This window comes from Anoplopoma fimbria, chromosome 16 (genome assembly GCF_027596085.1).
Source record: "Anoplopoma fimbria isolate UVic2021 breed Golden Eagle Sablefish chromosome 16, Afim_UVic_2022, whole genome shotgun sequence".
Classification (NCBI taxonomy): Eukaryota; Metazoa; Chordata; class Actinopteri; order Perciformes; family Anoplopomatidae; genus Anoplopoma; species Anoplopoma fimbria.
Genome location: NC_072464.1, coordinates 15,716,923 through 15,738,070, shown reverse-complemented (window position 1 = coordinate 15,738,070; position 21,148 = coordinate 15,716,923). Strand labels below are relative to the sequence as shown.

Below are 21,148 nucleotides of genomic sequence, written 5' to 3'. Positions count from 1 at the left end.
TTTTCCTTTGTGCCAGCAAACATTGTGAGCCGTATATCTGAATGAGTGTGTGTGTATATGTGTGTGTATGTGTGTAATGATTTTTTGTATCGGTCCCCACAACCATAGGTGTTGCATGTGCATATCCTTGTCACTGCGTGTGTGTGTGTGTGTGTGTGTGTGTGTGTGTGTGTGTGTGTGTGTGTGTGTGTGTGTGTGTGTGTGTGTGTGTGTGTGTGTGTGTGTGTGTGTGTGTGTGTGTGTTGTGGCCGTTGTTTAGCCAGAAAACTTTTTGTCTCTCTCTCTCTCCTGACGGCCAATCTGCCTACATGTGGCTCGGCGTAAGCGCAGTGGTGCACCGTAATGAGACTTCTTCTGCCGCTCTCGGTTTCATGGCCATGGCCATGTGTTGTGATGCTAATGAGCCCTCGCTACCACAAACACCCCCTCTAATTGTCCTCTTTGATCTACCACTAATTCTGTTAATTAGGAGCCGAACTTTCAAAGTTAAACGTTTTGCTTCCACCTTCAAGTGTGCGCCTGCATATATGTGTGTGTGTGTGTGTGTGTGTGTGTGTGTGTGTGTGTGTGTGTGTGTGTGTGTGTGTGTGTGTGTGTGCACAAGGGAATACAAAATAAAATGGCATGAACAGAAGGATATTGTCATCCTTTTTTCCTCCCCAGTCTGCCCGTCCGTGAACTAGGCCTGGGTTATGTTGGGTAAATTTACTTGCGGGGCATTCAATGACAACATGTTCATGTGGCATGCAAAATTCCTTACATTAGCTACATTATGAGCTAACACTCAAACACACATACACACACACACACACACACAAATGGGATAACACATCTGCAAACAAATACTGTATCATGCACCAAACAGCTGCAAAAGCCAAATTCAGTCTTCAGCACAAATTACCACAGATGCCTCAGTTTTTCAACGGTGTGCACACATCTGTACACGCACAAGCAGATTCACGCACTGTATGAGAATGTTCAGCTCAGAGACACGAGCAAACATTCACTGACGCAATCAGAAGGAAAAATCCAGCAAAGCATCTTCTTTGCCTGCCAATTTGTTGGCTCTGCCACCTCATGCATTGCACAATTATGAAATAAACTGTGCAAACTGAAATGAGCACATTTAAACCATGAGAAATCAGATTAAGGCATTTACCTTCATAAAAAGATATTTCGTTAAAACCTTTGAGAATCCAAGGAGAACTAGCTGTTTTTGTCTTTTATGTTCCCCTTTAATTATTTTAGCACTCTGCTAATAGGTGTGGATATATGTATCCTTAAACATTCAGTCAAAGGTAGCATCCCTAACTTATTTCACAGACATTTTAAAATAATTTGAATTAAAGAGGCCTGGGATGTGTGCTGTGCGGGAATTTCTGGCACAACCACAAATAGCTCTACTCTTTGTCTGGTCAGGGTGCTTTCACGGTTCCTTTGAAAGCACTCGGGCTGCTCTCACACAGCAACTGACCAGCTACCCATAGTCTACTGAACTTCTTCTGAACTCACTGACCACAAACACACGTAACCATTAGAATACACACACTAAAACAAAGCACATGTATGCATGAGCACTTGGACACACACATTAAAAACACAGATGTATGAATGAGCACATGGACGAACACATACAGTTGATGAATTGTACACACATGTGAAGCTGCCCTCTGTGGCCTGTGCCAGTTCTGACCAACAGCATCATCCCTGCTCCATATGTATGAGGAGAAGAGACAAAACTGAGCACAATCAGTGGGCGTGTCACTGTAGAAGCCTGCCCCAAAAACAACTGACACATCTCTATCTCACTGACAAGCGTCAACAAGATCCAAACAAAGCCATCTTCAACATTTTTGAGAGCTTTTTTATATTTTTTCTTTATTTGAGCGGTGCCAATTTCACACAATATGCCGCTGCATTTGTGTGACAAAATGTATTTAGATGAAGTCTTAAAGGCAGAATGAGTAGGATTTGTCGGTTCCGGTTTGTAAACACAACATTCAAAGTTAGTTTTTATAGAGGCTGACGCCTAGAAATGTCCTGACAAAGAGCAAAATGAAAAGAAAAGAGAAAATACAGGCAGCAGGGCAGGGTCAGAATCCGCAACACACATAGTGGGGAATATATGATGATTGGGAGGGATTATATCCGTTTGAGTCTATACATTGTTTTGTTTTTTAGGAAATCTTACTCATTGGGCCTTTAATTGAGAAAATTACAGAGACATCTTAACTGCTTTAGTAGTGGGCCAAATGAAGTGGTTTACACTTAATTAAAAGGGAATCCTAAAGAACACAAGTGGCCCTAACCTGCATCCAGAGTCACAAAGGGACTAAGCTCTATTGGTTTCTGCGAGTAATCAATATCAATCAGGGGCAAAAAACAAAACACAAACAAGAGTCTTGAGGCTTCCCTTGACTATAAACCGCCCCATGGTCACTTCTCATTCCTATCAAACTGAATTGTGATCAGCTAAAGGCAAGATGAGCAATTAATAGTGTTGTCAGCCCACTGAAAGAATGCTGGCTGCACTTCATCAGTGCATCGATTGTTAGTTACGATACAGAGCATTTTTTATCTTTGAAAAAAAACGAGCATTGAAAGGAGGAGTCTGCACTTGATTGAATGATTGTTGATCAATCTCAACACCCAAACCAATACACCCCTCCTGTCAGTGCCAAAATGACCGTCCATCTTACTCCCACTGCCTTTCTCTGTATGCATCAATGGCCTTTCCCCTGTCCTGGCTGCAGCAGTATTGTGTGGCTCACAATTTATGGAGCCAAGGCTGTGTAGTAACACCAGCTTTTTATTTTTTTCAGTGCACACAGATCAGACAGTTAGCAGACCGTGAGTAGATATTTGCTAAATTTTACAAAGTGTATTGGATTAAAATTGCAGATCCACCTTTAAACTGTACAAAAACTAATTATACATACATACATACATACATACATACATACATACATACATACATACATACATACATACATATATAAATACATAAAGAAAATATTTAGCTTACTGTACAGTGGTTATATTTTATGATGTTAAACAAAAATTTGAAGGAAATAAACTGACTTAATTTATTTGCAATGCCCCTCAACACATGCACAACTGGGAAAAAAGATCTATGCAACTCGGCTGAGTGTTTGAAGCAAGACTTCGGCTGCGAGGAAAGACGGAGGATTGCAAAAAAAAAAAAAAACATGGTTAGGATTGTTGGAGGGAGTCAATATCTTTGCAGATTTGAGAATGCTAATATTGTGGAGAGGAGAGGAGGCAGCAGCCTGACACCACACAGCCAGGGGATCCCATGCCAATCGGAGCATGGCCTTTTAGTCGTGTGCTCTGTCAGAGATGCCAGTTTGACGGGCGGTGCCGGCCCAAGTGACATTTCTCCAGGGTAGGAAAGAGAGGACAAAAGCGTGAGACACCACAGGTTGTTAAAGAGAAGGAGGGTAAAAAGCACAGAAAAGCATCCATAAGCATAAAGTGGTAAGTTGGTTATTTTTGAGTCCATTTGTGGTATTTCCCCCGGTGTGAAGTGTACCAAAATGCCCTTCTCGCGTGGAAGTGTTGCAATTTTACAGATTTCTTTTCTAGAGCAGATGATTTGGTATGTTTGAGTGCTTTTAAAATGCACTAAAGAACATTATTGTGTTACTTATTATAATTTTGTTATTTATATTAAAATACTCAACTTCAAACTACCGTACATCAATACAAAGTGCAATGGATGAATGGATTTTAAATTTAGCAAAGAGTAATGTTGAACTTCAGTCAAAACATACATAATTAATAGTAAAATGACTGCCAGTACAACAAGAGAGTAAACGGTTGCGACTAAATTCATACCGGCTTCATCCATTGCTATTCAAGCCTGTTTTTGTTGTTTCTTGCAACGCGGCTGAATTCAGCTCATTTTACCTGCAAGGGTATTAAACAAACAAGAGGGGAGATCAGGGGTCAGAGGAGGGGAAGGGAGAGCTTGTTTATTGGCTCGGAGCTCATTAGCATCACGCCTATTAGCGTTCTGCCAGCTCCGCTGCCCCTCTCTGTCACTCAATCCTCCGAGACTGACTGGCTGTCAGTGCAGAGAGCGGCCAACATGCCCCACAGAACAAACACACCCACTGCCAATTTTTACTCTGTCTTTATTTATCCATTTGCTGCATGTCTGCTACTTGTGTCAAGTCTAAAATGATAGGTAAACAGATGGACGAGACAAGGTTGTAGCAGGACGCACTATGCCAAGGTTTTGATTGCAAAACATTGGCATACATTGCAAGGCCTTTTTTTTTTTTTCACCCCAACATGTGTATATCAATTCCCCACCCTGTGTTACCCTTTCTTCACAAACTGGAGGTATTCTACCATGGAGTAACTGACATGCAAATGGTCACTATGGACTCAAATATTCCTTAACAATCAAGGTTGTTCATAATGACAATCATTTTAGAAAAAATAATTTCAAATTCAGTAGTCAGAATCTATATTTTCTCTCTTTTGCAGTTTGCAGAAGCTTTAAATCAACATGTTTAATATAACACCTTCACCCACTCACCACGTATAAAACTACAGGCACAGTCTCTGATGCTACTTTTGATGATGCTACTTGTTATTACTCAACCTATAGCATAATGCATTTTTGACAAGAAGGAAATAAAAACATTTCCCCCAAAAATCTCTTCTTTCTTTTTTTTGATTATTTTTTGACATGTGATTATGAAAATCGTGACTTTCTGGCAGACTCGGTTCTTCACAATCACCCCATAACCAGCCAGTGCCCAGCAGCAGAAATGGGCTGTTTTGGCTTCCACAGTGTGGATGATGAACCTTTAGGAGCTCTGTCTTCAGGCCTCTACTCATCCCTTTGTATCCAATAGCTCCATTGAATAAAACCACATGATTGCCAAGCTATGTTTTGTTAATTACAAAAGCATGCTTCTCCCCATGCTGCTTCTCTATCTTTCCTCCTCAATCATTTATTTCTCCCTCCTCTACTCATTGCCTATCTGATGATCACATTATCATGATGTGGTTTTAGAAAACTGTGTCTAATATTCTCATACAATAATTTCCCCTCTGTAATGTGTGTCTGTTTGTGTGTTGTAGCTCGTAATATCTTGGATAATAGGAAGAACCCTTCTGCCTGTTTTTTTTTTTCAAACCTTCCCTCCTTACAATGGCTCACCTCTGATCTTTTATCAATGACTCCCTCTCTCTCCATGTTCAGATGGGCTAATGATAATGCTTGTCCCTATTATAGTAAGTCAGTTAGGGAAACGGTGGGGCAGATGGTGGGTGGGGAGAGGAGGAGAAATGACAATACATCTTTGGACCTTTCCCTTCCTGGCAGCCGATCTGATGTCTTGGGCCAAATCACACGTAACCTGTATGTAATTCATGTACCGTACAAGTATGGTCAGGGATTTGTATGTGTGTATACATATACATGTACAAAACTGATGTCGATAAGACTCCAACCAATGGAAAACGCTGTGGTCAGTAGAATTAAAGTATAAAAGATAGACAGTACCCCTGCTCAATACTTCCCTTTTCTCAATGTGAACTGCAGAGTTGTGATTTCCACAGCAGAAGGAGATGGCTGGGGAATAAAGGTAAGAAACAGGCACTGGCATGGAAGAGTGAGAACTGTGCTCTGGTTGGCTACAGCCTCCTGTGTTCATCCATGAGGATTTTTTTCAGAGGACGGACAGCTTACCTTACACCAGATGGCTACAAAGAACCAGCAGACCAATAACACATTTGCTGAATAAGGAGAGCTATATACTGTATCAGGCCAAATTTGAGGACGGCCATAGACCATTTAAGAGTTTAGGGTATTTCATGTGCATTTTTACAGTCGCAAGCTACCTAGAGTAAACTGGCTCTTGAAACAGGTTGGACTAGTTGGACTGTTTGTTGAGTATGAGTAGCAAATAACAACACATGGAAAATAGGAGTACTATAGCTAAAAAGTGATTTAAATGATGCAACTAAAAAGTCCAACTTCTCGCCTACGCACACATTTATGCCCAACCTGCCTCACTAACTTCATCATGTCTTGATTATTAGTAGTGTATATGTGTGTGTGTGTGTCTTGGTTGGCGTAAGGCAGAAAGTCAGGCAAGCCTGCCGGGCCCCCGAGGGCTCTCAGTGTTTGAGTCTCCATTAGGCTGATGAGGTTTGGCAGCTGAAGTTGCTGGAGTTATTGTTGAGCTTCAAACCTCCTCATGGCTAGGCCTAATTAAACCTAGACCTCAGCCCTAATTTAAAGATAATTAGCTGTAGGGGTTAGCTACCGCCACCACCAAGGGCTGAGATGAGTGTTGTGTAATATGTGAAGTACTGCATGCTAAATGGTAGCTTTTCAGTGACAGACCAGTTGAATGAAATCCAAATACCATAAGCAATTTAGAGGATGTTTTTTACCCAAAGCAGTTTGCAGTGTCAGAGGTGCACATAAATGTTCACACAGTGGAAACTGATTATCTACCTGAAAGTGAGAAAAAAAAGATTTCTGCCTACTGAGCTACAAGACTAAATAGTGTGTCCCTCTGAGACATGCTGGTTCATTATAAGTAAAGTTCTACAACAATTATAACTACTAAATGAAAATTGCTTTAACTCTCCTATTCATCAAACATGGAACCTATTAATACAATGGTTGCATGTGTTTGTGTATTTTTTTATATACAAATTGCCGTGGCTGTATTTTGGTAGCTGTTATGCGATAAAGTGTCTGATCCTTGGGTTTTGGCCTTATGTTTTTCCCATTAAACCATACTGACAGCTTGACATTTCCCAGGGTAGAGTGCTCTGATTCAGGTATGTTTTATTCATCCTATTGACTTCACATTGCTGCCAAGCCAGATAGAGAGCAAAAAGCCCGAAGTGTGGTAGGCGGCGGTGGAGAGGGAGAACAGAAGATACCTGTTGTCGTTGTGTTTACCGCTCACATAGCCAGATGCAGCTACGAGACAGGTGGGTGACACATACACAATATACTCATCGCCATGCAGACAGAGATTGGGAGATATCGCCTGCCTGCACTGAGAGGACGAAGCTGCCTATTTACTGGGGAAGACTTGAGGTAAGCAGGTCTGGGGAAGAGGAGGCATTACATCCCTCGGGAGTTTGCACTTCGCTGCATGTTGCCATAAGAAGAGAGTGGATCCGCACTGAGCCAGCTAAATTTGAAAAGGCATCTTTTTCTCTTCATTTTGGCCTTTTGGCCACAGAGAGCTGAGAGAGTTTTTCTCACAGGAAAACTGAGGTGTTCTTAATTGTCTCCAGAGTGTGTAAAGCTGAAAACGCCAGCTTTGTGTTTTTTAAGATACTGTCAGGAAGTGTGTGGCGGTAAAATGTGCAAGCTATGCGCTGCCTCAAACCTTTTTCTGTGAGGACTTATTCTTTATGTCAGAAAAGCCAAATCACACAACACACTTTAAGCCAATGGCACAAGACGTTTTGTTGAGTCCCAATACAGGTGTGTAACATAATGTATTGGGAGAATTTATGACATATGATCTAATCATGTTTTTTATTCATTCAAAACTGTGCTTTAATACTTGCCACACCCAGCCAATCACTGCAAGAGGTGGTCTTGCTTTCTAGAATGTCTGCTTTTTACAAAAAGGAAATGTAAAAAAAGCATGTTGTTTTCATGTGTATACAATGGACAGCATGGGAATAATAAAAAAAAACACCTGAAAAGGAGGCAGCAAACAAAGTTGTCAAGCCAGTAAATGATTGCCTTATGCAGAAACACAAGTGACAAGAACTGACTTATTGGGCTCACTTAACATTTAAAATCAATAAAGCTCCACAGCATTATTCATGCTTCCATCATCTTGTCCACCAGACTGCTATTTTAAACTTGAATCAATGAATTTGGTTAGATACGATTTGGGGATGTTTTGCTGAAAACACACCAAGGTTTCTGCAGTGGTGTGTGAGGAGTTTTCTCCTGTACCATCTATGCTCTACCAATATCAACTTTTTCTTTATAAATGATTATAATAAAAAAAAGATGCTGCATAGATTTTGAACTTTGACGGAAAAAAAAAATACATCTGAGAAGTGCTTTATTGTAATCAGGTATGTTTGGCCCCAGTCAGACATGTTGAATCCTTCGAGAGGCACATCCCTATACAGACAATGTTCAAGAGACAAGTGCATGCCTCATCTCCAGGCGTGTCACGTGGGGTTAGGAGCCGGGAGCCACGGCGGGAGCCTCCTCCAGGACAAAGCACTTGGAGCAGCGAGACACTGTGGGCCTTGTTCCCCTTTGCTTGGCTTTATGTCAAGTGAGTGTTTGCTTACCGAGAGGACCAGGACACCCCTGGAGGGGAACACAGCACACAGCCTCAGCTCATTCAAGTCAGAGACATGCATACACTGGACTTACTGGAGGTATGTTTAGGATTAGAGAATGCCTATGTCTATATCGATGAACACACCAATAGCTACAGCTCACGTGTCACTGTATAAAGGAGGCCTAGATGTTGAAGAGGAGGATCAACAACAGATGTATATACTTATTTGTTTACTTTCTGTTTTGAATAAAGCCCTGCCTTTTTGTGTGCTGTGTATATATAGTGTGCAGCCAACAGTCAAATGATGAAGTCATCCATGAATGCCATTTCAAATGCCCCAATCTCCTTCAGGACTTATGCTGTATGAACAGAGATCATTCTACAATGTCTAATGCTCAATAAAAAAAATGCACTGGATTTTAGCTTCAAACTGTGAGCAGTGTTAATGTGCTCTAATTCCATCAGGAATAAATATCTCTACCTATTGCACTCAGTGATAGGGTTCGTTATTGAAACCCATTACCTTTAGTACACATTCAGTTAAAATCATATTAGTTCATTACATCCTGGGCATAGTGAAAACGCCACAGGGTGACGCAATGGAAAACTGAGAACAGGTGCACCGTTTGAAGAAGAGCTTACTCACCCTGGCAACCCTGGCAAGCCATGGTGGTCAACAGTGTCGAGTTCACCCCTCTTTTCCTTTCTTTATCTTTTATTTTCCCTGTCTGCCTCTCCCCAGCATCTGGCTAAATCTCACCAGTGTCCTTGCTCGCGCCCTTGGGTGAACCGGGCCATGTCAAACCTGAATCCATCAATCACTCAGCGCCAGCCAACGGGAGCGAGAGAGAGGGGGTTGGAAAGGCAGAAATGGAGGGATGAGGGCAGGGAAGGGCGGTAAGGGTGAAGTATAGCCACCAGTCCACCCTCTCTCACCTCACCTCATTTTTCCTCTTCCCCCAACCTTCCTGTCTCCCACTACAGCCGCAAGAAAACTCCAACTCTGAAAGAGTTTGGAGTCAGCTGTCAGGTCACAGGAGGGACTCATTTTAATCAGACCTAAACACATGTCTGAGAAGAGACGACCAAATCAAAGCGAAAGAAGAAAGTCAAGGGGATCGGGGACGACGGGGGGAGTGGACATGAGGAAAGGAAAAAAAAAAAAAAGAGAGGAGCATAAGAAAGGAGATGAGAGAAAGAAAGAAGGACAAGGGGGAGGACACACGCTAAGCCTTGAGAAAAGAGGCAAAAAGAAGAAGAGCTGAGAAGAAGCTACGGGTGAGCCTGTCAGCAGGTCTTTGGTGTGTGTGTGTGTGTGTGTGTGTGTGTGTGTGTGTGTGTGTGTGTGTGTGTGTGTGTGTGTGTGTGTGTGTGTGTGTGTGTGTGTGGTGTGTGGGTGTGTTCTGTGCAGAATGAAGTGTCTCTGTCAGAGCCCCAGCTCCCCCACTGGGACATTGCTGATTAATTGTCCGTCCAGCTCCTGTGATAGCGACCACTTTAACCAAGACTCCCTAGACACCCACCCATGTCCCATCCTCTCTGAAAGACACCTCTCCTCTGGTGTACCCTGCATCCTGCCTGCCCTTCTCTGGCTAAAATTAGGAAAATTTCTCTTTTTTTTTTTTTCTGCCTCCTATCCCTTCTTTTTTTTTTATTTTTGTCTAACCCTGGCGGCTACAAATAATCTTACATCAGCCCCCATTCACCTTGCCATCGGGGGATAATGTCTCTCTGTCGGGGAGAGGTTTTGGAAAAGAGGCAGGGGAGGGATGGAAACAGCGTGATATACAGTGTTCCCCCCTGTGTGTTTACATGAGCAGCGGTGACTGGCTGAGATAAAGCACCCCTGTCTCAGGTAAACAGTCTAGCACAGCGGGGCGAAATGGCAGGGTTGACTTTGGACCGGGGTTGCACTTAGTCAGCTCCTCTCACATTTGACACACACTCCCAAACCCGCCCACCCATCCCATTGTATTAAACCTACACACACACACACACACACACACACACACACACACACACACACACACACACACACACACACACACACACACACACACACACACACACACACACACACACACACACACACACACAACGCATGCACACACACAGGATGTAAAGTTTAACCGGTACAGTTCTCTAATACCGTATTTCTGAAGTTGCTTACGAAAGATCGACACAAGTATTAAACGCACAATATTTTTTCCGCCACTATGAGCTCCCTCGATCAAAGTTTGGTGACATCATGAAGTAGCGTGGGAACCGAGAGTCCGATGACTAAAATCCTTCTTTCGGTTAAAGTTGAAAAACAACCAAGATGACATGTGGTTCAACAAGCCATTCAGATTCGCCTCCCCTTCCGATGTCACACGCAGGCTTATTTGCATACACCGCCCCCATCTCCACCCACGGCTTGAGAGCTACGGCTGCAAATGTGCGCCATATATTTCTTGCAAGCCAATCAGAGTCCAGAGACTGGACTTTTGAGGGAGGTGGGCTTAAAGAGACAGGTGTTATAACAGAGCATTTCAGACAGAGAATGAATAAAAGGTATTTTCAGACAGAATGGCACAAAAAAAAAAAAATCTTCTAGAAACCCCCAGAATAAGTATGCACCTGAAAATGAGCATTATATGTCCCCTATAAGAATGGATAATAAATCAATTTATGATGGCTTCTGGCAGACTGATGAATGCGCAAAGGGGATGTGACGCCATTGACAGGCGACCAAATGAAACAGATTAATTAAAATAACAGTTTTCTTTAGGTTTGAAAATTGTTGGAAACATTTGGGGTGATGTACACAACTGAGCGAATTATAAGTCTCGTTATTTTTAAGACACTTTAATGCTGAATAGTTAAATCACTTTTAAGACATTATCGTTACCTTGATAGAGATGCTACCAAAGACTATTATATATTTTTATTGCACATTGGTTCCATTTTTAACAATTGTGCATAAATTCTAAAGAAATCTGCTTTTTCTACACCGTGAGCAATAACTGTCATACTCAGCATTGTCCTCTTTCTTCCCCTCCCTCTCTGCCAAGGTGCAGAACCGTGGCATCCATCCGGACGATTATATAGCCAGCCCCCAAAAGCAGCCAAGGTCAATTGCCTTTCCTGCTCCTCTCATCCTGTGCTTTATGTACCTTAACATACAGGGGAAGAGAGCTGCGCTATTTCTGCTCTGCTGCAAGGTGAGTGCAGCTTCACACCAGTAACAGCCGCACTAATGTAGGCTAAGAAGAGTACCCGAAAAATCCTTTAATGTTGAAGGAAAATGTAAACAACTCCATCCACATCAAATTTAAATTACAACCATACACAAGGATAATAGAAACGCCAAAAGCAGTTTTGTGAAATCAACTGCCATTTTTGTAGTCATACAGTAACTCCAGAGGGTTATATACCAGTAAAGAGACATAAACCACTGCCTTCCCAAATACTCAAAAAGCACAGAAAAAAAAAAGATGACTACATGTATTATCAGCATAAATGTAATATCCGGCGTGTGTTAGGAATTGATTTTACTGCAACCTTCAATTCTCTGCATCAACATCGCTGATGAAAAATAACAATTTGCCTACTATTCAGACATATACTTATTATGCGCCACACTGTGCTTTTTGTACTCAATTTTACATCTTTCTGCTCCGATATTCAGTGGTGATATCAAAGCCATTTTAATATTAATCCTGATGGTATTACAGTAAGATTATCCATCGTATAACCTTACAGTTTCTTCTTTCCATGTCGCATTTGTATAGGAAACTGCTAACATTTCACAATAGGATAAAAAAAAAAAAGAAAAATGTTTTTAAGTGAGCATGTTTGGTGCAGCCATTTTTCATCCGTGCATAGATAAACGGTTTCCCTGTAAAGTCTGAATATCTCCCCCTCTCTCTCTCTCTCTCTCTCTCGCTCCCAGATGTCTCCTTACAGCTGCCATGACTGACTGCAAACTCATTTATTACAGGTCACAAACGCCAAGTGCTTCATTTAAAAAAGGACGCCACCCTCCCTCTCCTCTAACACAAGTGAAAAATCGACCTGCAAGAATAGCATACAGGGCACACCGCGCCATTAGCACTAAACGGAGGCAAGCAGCGCCCAAAAGATGGTAACGGGGGTTTGAGCACAGGGGGCAAAACAGAAAGACAGAAGGGATGGTTTTGTTTCGCATTTCATTCTGCTAGAGCTATCATAATGACTGTTTGCAAAGCGACATCAATTTACAGTATAGCCACCTTTCACACAGAGATTCCGCAACACTGCGGCAAAGATGATCTGCCGATACGCCGGCTCTGCTTTTTCACACTGAACCAAGCAACGGCGGCACAGTGTGTGGTTTCAGATAGCACGCCGGTATCCCAGGAGCAAAAGAGGCAGGACATCGAACACGACAGCATCTGCGTTCCCCCTACCGGCTGCCCCCTTCTCACACAGACGTCGGCTTTGCAATGTGAATACCCCCTGTGCAGGCTCAGCGGCGGAACAGCTCTGCCCCCTGACTCCACCTCTGTACCTATCATACAGAAAAGCGAGGTGGAGTAACGGCCCGACAGTCCCGCCTTGAACAGACTGTGTGAAAGGCGGTTGGTAGCTACATTCCAATGCAAGGTCCCGAGGAAAAGTAAATTCTAAAATGTCACATTACAGTGGAGTTCTTGGCATGAGAAAAAAAAATGGCAACTCTTACTGCAGTTGTAAAGACTGACGAGTTCAAATGTTTGGTGTGTTTGAATTTATTAAAAAATGTACTTTGAACCTTAACCCCTGAGCCTGTTTTGTATTTATTCAGGCGCACAAATCAAAGATTTTGCGTGAAGTGTGTGTTCTGCCGGCCATATCCGATATCACTCAAAGCCCGTCTGTAATTACATTGTAAATGCAGATTAGCTATGAATATTTTATAAGGGGATTACTAAAAGAGGAAAGAGACAGAGAGGGAGAGAGTCGGGAGAAATCAGCCCTTTAACACCCACATGCAGAACCGCATGAAAAGCTTGTTTGAAGGTGGAGCTAGTCTTTCATGCCCAAGTTGTCAGCCTATTATCATCCTTTCATATGTTTGCCACCATTATTAACTTTGAGCGGGAATAGAAAAATTTCACAAAAAAAAAGTGAGAATAAAACACATCACTCCAATATGTCAGGCTGTCGCTTCAGAGAGAGAAGAAGAAAAAAACATGGCAGAGCAACTCTTATCATTGGACTCCTTTTCTGAAACGCGGCAGTAATGAGTGTGTCTTAACAAAGATTAGCCGTAATTTCCATTGTCATTTTAATGCTACCACATTATGTGGAGGCTTACAAAGCCGAGGATGAAGGCAGAGGGTGGGTGGAGGAAGAGGAACAAGCAGACACTGGAGCAGAGAGGGAGAGTCTCTGGAGCTCGGTTAGCCTGTCAGTCACCCTCTATCCCTCCAACCATGCAGCCGTGCAAACAAACACTGACAGACACATTCGCCGCACACATCAACACACATACAGTATACCCCCTATTTTTTTTTTTTCTTTTTTCCCAGACCCTTTGTCACTACATTTTGAAGCCCTCAAAATATGGTTGTCAAAGAGGTCGGTGGCTGACAGCCTTCTGCAGCCCTTCAGAAGGATGCGGAGGACAGACGGGCTTATTGTGAGAAGAGGAGCAGCAACAACAAAGGGGGGCAGAAGTCTCACAAACTGACAGACATACATGATGCGTTCAGACTCCGAGACATCTACATTGTCTAGAGAACATAGGAGGGAGGGCTTAAAGGGCCAGAATCTCCCACATATGCCTTATACACATTACATTACATTACAGGCATTTAGCAGACGCTTTTATCCAAAGCGACTTACAGGAAGTGTATTCAACATAGGTATTCAAGAGAACTACTAGTCACCAGAAGTCATAAGTGCATCTCCTTTCTTAAACAAGCATCTCAAAGCATAAGCCAGAGCAAAAGTATAGTGCAGAGGCAAATTACTACGAAAACAATAATTGCAACAGACTAATACGAATATAATAAGTGTTACAAACTACTACGAATAGGATAAGTGCAGTAAACGAATACGAATTCAATAAGTGCTACAAACTAATACGAATAGGATAAGTGCAGTAAACAAATACGAATTCAATAAGTGCAGCGAACTAATACGAATGCAATAAGTGCAACAACTAATACGAATGCAATAAGTGCTACGAGGAAGGCTCAGGGTAGTACTTCTTGAAGAGGTGAGTTTTCAGCCTGCGCCTAAAGATGGGCAGCGACTCTGCTGTCCTGACGTCAGTGGGGAGTTCATTCCACCACTGAGGGGCCAGGACAGAAAAAAGCTGTGACCGGGTGGATCGGCCGCAGGGACCTCTGAGCACCTTATAGTCCCATGGCTCAGGGTGAAGGCAGCATGTGTACGTGGGTAAGCGTGCAAAGAGCGCGTTCACCAATGTGTGAGGCACACTGGCACCAGTCCACGCTGACAGACAACTTTATGTGAATCCTGTTGAAAAACAAACAGTCTGTTTTCATTCAGCTTCCGTCGCTACATCAGCGGGTCTTTCAGCTAGGAGACTGTTGTTTGTTCCCTGTCTGAAACCAGAAGTCAATGGGGATTTATTTGTAAAAAATAACTTCCGTGCTTAAGTAACACCACTTCTGTAGTTATTTTTACCCACACCATCTTTTCCTAAACATAACTAAGTTGTTTCCTGTGAAGACGGGAGTTAATTTAAAAAAAAAAAAAAAAGACTGTATGCCTGCAAGGAACGGAAATTGACAAGTGTTGCTGTACTTTCGTAAGGGATTGCATTAAAAATGTAAAAATATCGTATAAACCGATGTTAATTAAAAATGGGGTTGCAATAAATGTTTCTTTGACATCTGGGAAAAAACACACATTTTCATATCATCGTTTCCATATCTTTCTGAGTAAAGTTGTATGAAACTGAGAGTAGGGTATGGTTTAAGTCATGTTTTACTTACTTTCTAGTTGAGTGAACATTTTGTAGTATGTTTACCATTTCAAAAATAACAGACTTCTTTGTCAACAAATTACTTATTTAGCCCGATAGACTAAAGCCTTGCTGCAGAGATGACTGACAGTTGCACTGCAGATCACTGCAGATCAAACCGCATCGTTTAGCCTTTTTTCTTGGACTGTTTTGTTTGCGTCGATCCCATTTCATCAGAAGCCCTGAGAATTGTATTGTTTCATTTTTTCATGCTGCAAGCTCTTCTTGGTGGCCCTAAACGCACATCTGCCAACCGAATTGATTTCCCCGCTACTGAAAGTCAAGTCCCCAATCTGTCTAAACTAGCTGCGGTATACCGTCAAAGGTATTGCTTGTGTTTGTGTATATTACAGTTTGTTTTTTTGTTGCACTACCTTGTTAATGAAGGTCTTTGGTTGCTGTGTATTCAGCACTCAGGGCCTGTGTTGCACAGAGGCTATCAGTATTTCTATTTGCATGTCTTTCTCTGGCTCCTTTCCCTTTCATTCTCTTGCACACAAAAACTCAAAGCTCGCTCAATTTACAGAAAGCAAAAACAGAAAGCATAAAAAGCAGAGAAACACAGAGGCAGTGAGAAAAACAGCACAAAGCATTCCGTTTTGAACAGACCCTATCAAATCTCCAGAAAACTAATTGCTTGTAAAGCACACTTCAAACATAAAATTTGCATTTTAAATACACACATGATAAACAGCTGGCCAAATTAAGCATGTACAGACATGCGTGATGCTTCAATCCAATTACGACATCCTTCACAAAAAGGACATTTAATAGCTGGGCCGATAGTGATGCATGGCAAAACACATGCACATGTATGGTGCATTGCTATCTGCAGGTGATAAATGAGGGTGAAGCGCTTGTAAAGGTCACACAGGATATGATCCAATCATTTCTGCTGGCTGCAGACAGTCTGACTGGTTATGAGCCCATCAACAAGTCAAAACGGGAAAACAATGGCTGCAGTTGTGTCTTCGGAATGAAAAAAAATAAAGATACGATCCCCTCTGTCGTCCTAAACAAAGACATCTGTGGTAGACAGATTCATTTTGGAAGAATTTGATCCAACTTTAAAAGACATAAGTCCCTGTCGAGGTAATTAAATAATATTAAAGTAGTATCATAGCAGATTAAAACACAAAGAAAACACCATTATGTTATATAAAAGGTCATTGGCTCACTTTTGAGTAGGTCACTGTATACAACACTCTCCGTCCCGGTTTTCATAGGGGATTCTTGGGCCGCATTGATGGTGCTACACATGCATTATTGATGCCGGCGGTTCAGAAGCAGTTTGTTCGTTGAGAAGTGGAGGGATTTATAGGAAACTTTATGGTTTCCACTCTTCTCACAATGAAACTACAGTCTAGATTACACAAACAGAAGGTTTTTTATTCTTTATCTGGCTGCGGGGTGAAATCCCCAGGAGAGGAACACAATAAAAATGGTTAGAATTTCTTTTCAGAAGCAAATGTCTTTAGGCTATTTTTTTTTTTCTTCTTCTTTAGGCTGTCAGTAATGGCAAGGTTCGGGCAATAGGACAGCATTGGTATGTATTTTAGTATTTATCACTGTCACTCAGTGAAAGGAAGGATCAACAAAAACTCGCCAGGAAGGAGGAAACCGTTATGTGATTATCTACATCTGAAAACACTGCTGCACGATTTATAAAAGCAATCCAGGAAGATTTGGTGTTAGATCGCATTGGTTTCAAAGATTCCTCCATAAAGTGGATCGATGGCCTTAAGTTGGTCCTCATCTCTCACCCCGGCAGACACAGAGGAGATAAAAGCACAAAGGTTCACATTCCTTTATCCAACAAATGGAAGTGGATCACCACCTAATCAAAGACTGCCATTCTTCTAATAAAAAAAGCCTGGTGGCGGTGGAGGGTCAAAGCTCCTTTATCAGGCGACAGCAGGCAAGGATATGACTGCAAGAGGGCTTTGTGGCGAAGTGGAGCCGTATGGGCCACTAAATATGACACCATTATGTCCCACATGCTTCAGACTGGAAGAAGTAGAAATACAGAACAAAAAGTAGAGTATGAGAAATGGAAAGGGTGCAAAAGAGAACAAAAAAAATCCCCCTCCTCTTTTCAGGCGAGTCTCTCTGCGTGCCTCACTGGAGGCCTTGTAAACATGTTGACATGCTTCACAGTGGAACTGCAGGGCTAATTTCAGTGCAATAAACAGCGGGGCCACCATAAAAGCAAGGATGCGGTAAAGAGTAGCCATCAAACTATCGTTCAACGATGGAGTTTTAAAAGGCAGTCCATCCATCTTTCGAGGAGAGACCTTTAACAATCAAAACTGAATTTTCAGTCAGGGAAGGGGAGAAGAAACTGCTGAGAGCAGTAAAACAAGGTCATTTAAGGATGTTTATCTACATGCTAATTGAAAACCCACTCCACACATACACAGTTGCATTCGGAACAGATGACTTGCCTGTGCTCCTGCGCAAAGACCTATGAATATTCATAAACACAAATAGAGTTTTGGAATGTGGCCATATGGTTGAGAATCGGCAGCTGGATGCGTTCCCCCACCTCGATCCTCCAGCTCCAGTGTATGACTGCAGTGGAATGAAGAGCGGCTCAGGGATTCTGTGGAGCGCTCGCATCCTGCAGACATGAGCCCTGCTGTCATGTGAACACAGTAACTCCAGTTTAGACTAATGTTATGTTCCATTTAAGGATTACACGAGTCTCCTGGGGAAGTTACAGAACTTGAAAGCTCCTCCTCAACAATAAAGGAAAACTTGTGTTTCGTCTAGAACAGGCCCTGATTTTCACAGTTGCTGAAATGTGACATTTTTGGTGGTAAACTATTAGTGGAATGGAGCATTGTGTTTTGAATGACTCCTTCAGAGAGCTTTTAGCTTGCATTAAAGAACCTTATAGAGAAAGCAATGGCGCAATAATAGGGCGTCTCTCTATTATTAATTGTCAAAATCCCATGTACAGCATGCTTACTAAAGCCAATCCAACACAGGCAGACAACTACTCTGAACACACACACACACACACACACACACACACACACACACACGTCATTGCGTTGCCTTTCTCTGCCTTTCCTACTCACATGCAGAACTCAATCCGCGTTTGCGACGATTTGTGTACAGTCCGCTCTGTTTTACGTTTGTCTCGGACTCTCTGTTGTCTTCCTTTAACTTCCACATCTACACTTTAGAGAAAGAGTGTGGAGAAAGAGTGTGGAGAAAGAGTGTGGAGAAAGAGTGTGCAGAAAGAGTGTGGAGCTCCACCGGGGGACCGTCGTGCTGGATGTTCCCGTTTCCGAGAAATTCACCTGCGAAGTTGAATTGAAACACGGGGTAGTCCTGAAGGGAAACGATTGATTGTCTATGTGTTGTGATAGAATAAAAATCTGTTTTTGGAACAAATCGAAACTTTCTCAAATGACTGATATTTTTTTTTTTTTCTAAAACTGCCCAAAATTACACTAGATTCTAAAAACCAAATTGTTGCGTGAATAAGCAGACATCTCCTTGTGACAACGCTGCATGGCACATTAATGCATGCTCTTTTTTTTTTTTTAAATGGAGCAGGACGAGTAAAGGGATGATTCATTTTAACATAGAGACAGTTTCCGTGCGTAAAGAGACAGGAGGACAGTCCCACCTCGTCCCTCTCCAGACCGCATCCAACCTTTCCATTCAATCACACTCTTCTTTTTGTTTAAGGCTCCACTGGAAGCGGATCTTATTGCCCATATGTTACAGATGTGCCCATATGTTACAGATGTGCCCATATGTTACAGATGTGCCCATATGTTACAGATGTGGCTCTGTGCCTTTACGCGTTCGCTGCCAACAGGATACATTGTGTGCATTGCAAAATATTTCTCATTTTGGGTTTTTTTTTCAGGTTAAACAATGTGCTTATGTCACTGAAATTGTTGGAAAACAGTTTCACTTATTTTAAGATGTTTAAACATCAAGACCAGGCGCAATGAGAGGAAACTCTCCACTCGGATAAAAAAAAAAAAAAAAAAAAAAAAAAAACTAAATGTGACACCGAACGAATATATACGTGGAATGATCTCACATAAATTGCAGATTTTTTCAACACCAATTTCATTCAACGACTATTAAGACTATTTTTTTTAGCTTTAACACTATGATTGGGGTGCATTTCTTATGCATGTGTATCCGTTGTTTTCGGTTAATTTCACAGCAAACACATAGACCACCGGTAAACCCAGAGAAAGAACCAAATAATGGATGAAAACCAGGCGAACGTTTGTGAATTATGGACGTGTTATTTACAAGCCCTTCGATCTCTTTTTTTTGTCACACACACACACACACACACACACACACACACACACACACACACACACACACACACACACACACACACACACACACACACACACACACACGCACACGCACACACACACCTCTGCTCCCCCGTGCGTAAAGAGCGCCGCTGCACCGTACAGACTGTACTGCCACAGCGCAGCTTATCACACTGTGCTCCACACAATCCCCGGAGGAGGGTCTCACTATAAAATGGGGGAATAATGTAATTTCATGTTAATCCGCTTCGCTTTGATCCCGTTTACAGAATGCATAAGGATGAATGTCCGCCACTGTTATCACCCTTTGCTCAGGTGCGAGAGGATCAGCACGATAACACCACAACAACAGACTATTTTCCCCAAGCCAGTCCCTGCAGGACATTTCATTTAAAGTATAGTTGATCAAATTGACCGATATTCCAAAATCAATGAAAGAATAAACGGTTGCAGGAGTTACATTGTATTGTCCCCCTGTGCTTCATGGTTGTTTGTGGATGAACCGGAGGGAGGACAAAGGGGACACGTTTGCAGGAGAGAACTTTTGAAACACAGTCAAGCATTAGACAGCCTGTCTAGCCACAGGAGACAAGAGCACAGGAGCCATGCTGTAAACGCGAGGCTGTCACTCCTCCGTGTCTGTCCACACTGGGTCTAAAGGACAGTAGCTGCTCTCCGGTCCCTCTCAAACCCAACAGTGCCGCTCTGTGCACGACAAAACACAGAGCAAGTCTCTGGCATTGATGCATTCGGCTTATCGCAACAGATATGTCCGGCTACCACCTGCCATCTGCTCAAACCAGCACCTGTGTGTATATCAGCATGTCCATTTTCAGACGTTTCTTAACAATATGATGCTGACTGATAGTTGAAATGACAGCAGGAGGTGGAAGGTTTTCCCTATGTTATATGCATTAAAAACAACAACAGTAAAAAAAGAAATTAAAAAAAAAGAAAGTGTGCTCCACGGATATGTAAGTGTGCCAGTGCGCTCGACCCGGAGCGCACACAGATGGCGTCCAAACAACTCACCTGATTGTGAAGAGCTCGAGCCGAACAGGAGGCAAGTCAGGAGAAAGCCGAAGCAACACGGGGCAGTCGTTGGTTTCATGGTTGTGCTTGGCAAAGTATCTCCTTTAAATTCACATGTCCAGCAGCGTATCCTTTTTTTTTTTTTTTTTTTTTTTTTTTGGTCAGAAAGGATGAATCGTTTGCGTTCGAATCCCTCTTCAGCTTTGGGAGTTTTTTGGGGGACTTTTTCGTCGCTCTTGATTAAGTTGACACTTTCCCCCCCCCCCCGACAGTCTTCCGCCTCTCCTCTCAGTGTCTGCAGGCCTGATTAGTGACTGAGGTGAGAGCAGAGAGAGTAGTGGAATGATTGAGTTTCCTATACGCGGCACTGTAAAAAGCTTGTCTAAACAGTGTAAAAAGCACTACTCATGCCATTACTCCCCGACTTGGATACAGTATGCAGCTGGAGACTCGTAATTCTTCAGACACACCTC

At 42.4% G+C, this 21,148-nt stretch overlaps 1 protein-coding gene across 1 annotated transcript in view; it reads right to left on the bottom strand.

The window, feature by feature from the left end:
• The window catches only part of LOC129104178 (receptor tyrosine-protein kinase erbB-4-like), a 292,380-nt gene extending 271,553 nt beyond the window's left edge, over positions 1-20,827 (bottom strand). The window contains exon 1 of the mRNA XM_054614730.1: positions 20,676-20,827. Within this exon, the coding sequence (XP_054470705.1) occupies positions 20,676-20,754 (79 nt within the window). The 5' untranslated portion in view covers positions 20,755-20,827. The remainder of the gene's footprint in view (positions 1-20,675) is intronic.
• Positions 20,828-21,148: the final 321 nt, after the last annotated feature.